We start from the raw sequence: 1454 nt of genomic DNA on the forward strand, positions 1-1454 counted from the left end.
GCTCATACTAATAGCTTTACACTTGGATTCCACAATTCAAAAACCTCACCACGATATTAATCACTTTCTTACTACACGACCCGCAGCCCGAGTCTTGTCATCCACCTCACGAAGTTTGTCACACCTGATCACAAAGTTTATCAGTTCTATTCCCTCAAATCCCATCTTAGTCGCTAACCAATTAAATGTATGCATTCATATCAGCATCTTTCCGCGACATAGTTTGATCCCAAGACTACCTCGAAATAAGAGACACGAAGATGAGAAAAAACGTACTCTTCCTTCTTTCAAAATGGCTTGTGTTTCTCGTTTCAAAGAGCAAGGGTGTTCCGGCCATGGTAGGAATGGGCTCTACGGATTGCGATGCGTTCGGACCGTCGGGAATAGACAACATAGATTGGGATCTGCTCGGAGGATTTCATGATTATATCTCTGGTTCCACAAGCCCCGGTCAATTGAGCCAGGGTGGTGATCGCTCCGGAAGTTCACTTCGAGATGTCAAAGCGGGTGATCCTTCGACATGCTGGGTCACACTCATGTCTGGTGAATATGAGAAGCTCACGCACGGTGTCCCTCACGCCATCCAAATCGGCAGCGACAGAGGGAGGAGTGTAACCGATCCAGCAAAAAATATCGACTTTCATTTGTTCAAGAGCGGTCAGTGGAAAGCTACCCAAGGGTCGAGATACTTCACTATCCGCAACAATTCGCCCACTCATTCAGTCGCCTATACCCTATATCATCCTGATACTCGTGAATTCCTTCCAGAAAGACAACTCAATCCCCGCGGTCAGAAAGTTGTCGCGATCAATTTTGATGAGGGAAAAATACTAGTAAATGTCAAGCAGGGTCACCAGGTGATTTGGCTCGGACCAGCTGATGCGGCCGGAGGCATTGTGGAAAGGCGAGCTTGGCTGATACGTCAAACGTGATCCAGGATCGGGTGGAAACTTGAATACTGAAGGAAGCCAGAAGGATCACTTACAAAATTTCTCAATTATTCACGTGCACATCATACAACACTGTACAACTTTGTTTCTCAAAAACTTGGACCAGTTGCTCTTTTTTCAAGGTTTTTGTGTAACAAGTTGACAACCATACAGAGATCAATGTTAAATTGATCATCATACAAAATTTGAGCTGGATCACCTCAACATCCAAAATTCACATATGTGTAAGATGCCCCACTAGTGGTCCATACTACTTTTCACCTTGGAAATTCCAATAGCCATCGCATTTGATTATGCCTCAACTGCTCCAGTTTTCCCAAACTTCAATGTTTGTGTAAGAGCCCTATAAGGGGAGCTCTTCACTGATAAGGACAAGGGCGCTGAGACAGAGTCTTGAAGTTCTAGTACCCAATGTTGTATTGCAAAGGGGCGGAAGGCTAGCAGGGGAGAGATCAGTATCTCTCTATACAATCAGGAAAAGGAAAACAGAGAGAGAGAAGAAGA

General features: G+C 44.8%; 1 protein-coding gene across 1 annotated transcript; it reads left to right on the plus strand.

The window, feature by feature from the left end:
• Positions 1-260: 260 nt before the first annotated feature.
• On the plus strand, positions 261-932 carry PtA15_1A114 (uncharacterized protein; the record flags this gene model as incomplete). Its single annotated transcript, XM_053165107.1, has 1 exon — positions 261-932. The coding sequence occupies one exon, from the start codon at positions 261-263 to the stop codon at positions 930-932; it is 672 nt and encodes a 223-aa protein (XP_053016331.1).
• Between the last annotated feature and the right edge of the window lie 522 nt (positions 933-1454).

The sequence above is a fragment of the Puccinia triticina genome, chromosome 1A (assembly GCF_026914185.1).
Source record: "Puccinia triticina chromosome 1A, complete sequence".
Lineage (NCBI taxonomy): Eukaryota > Fungi > Basidiomycota > Pucciniomycetes > Pucciniales > Pucciniaceae > Puccinia > Puccinia triticina.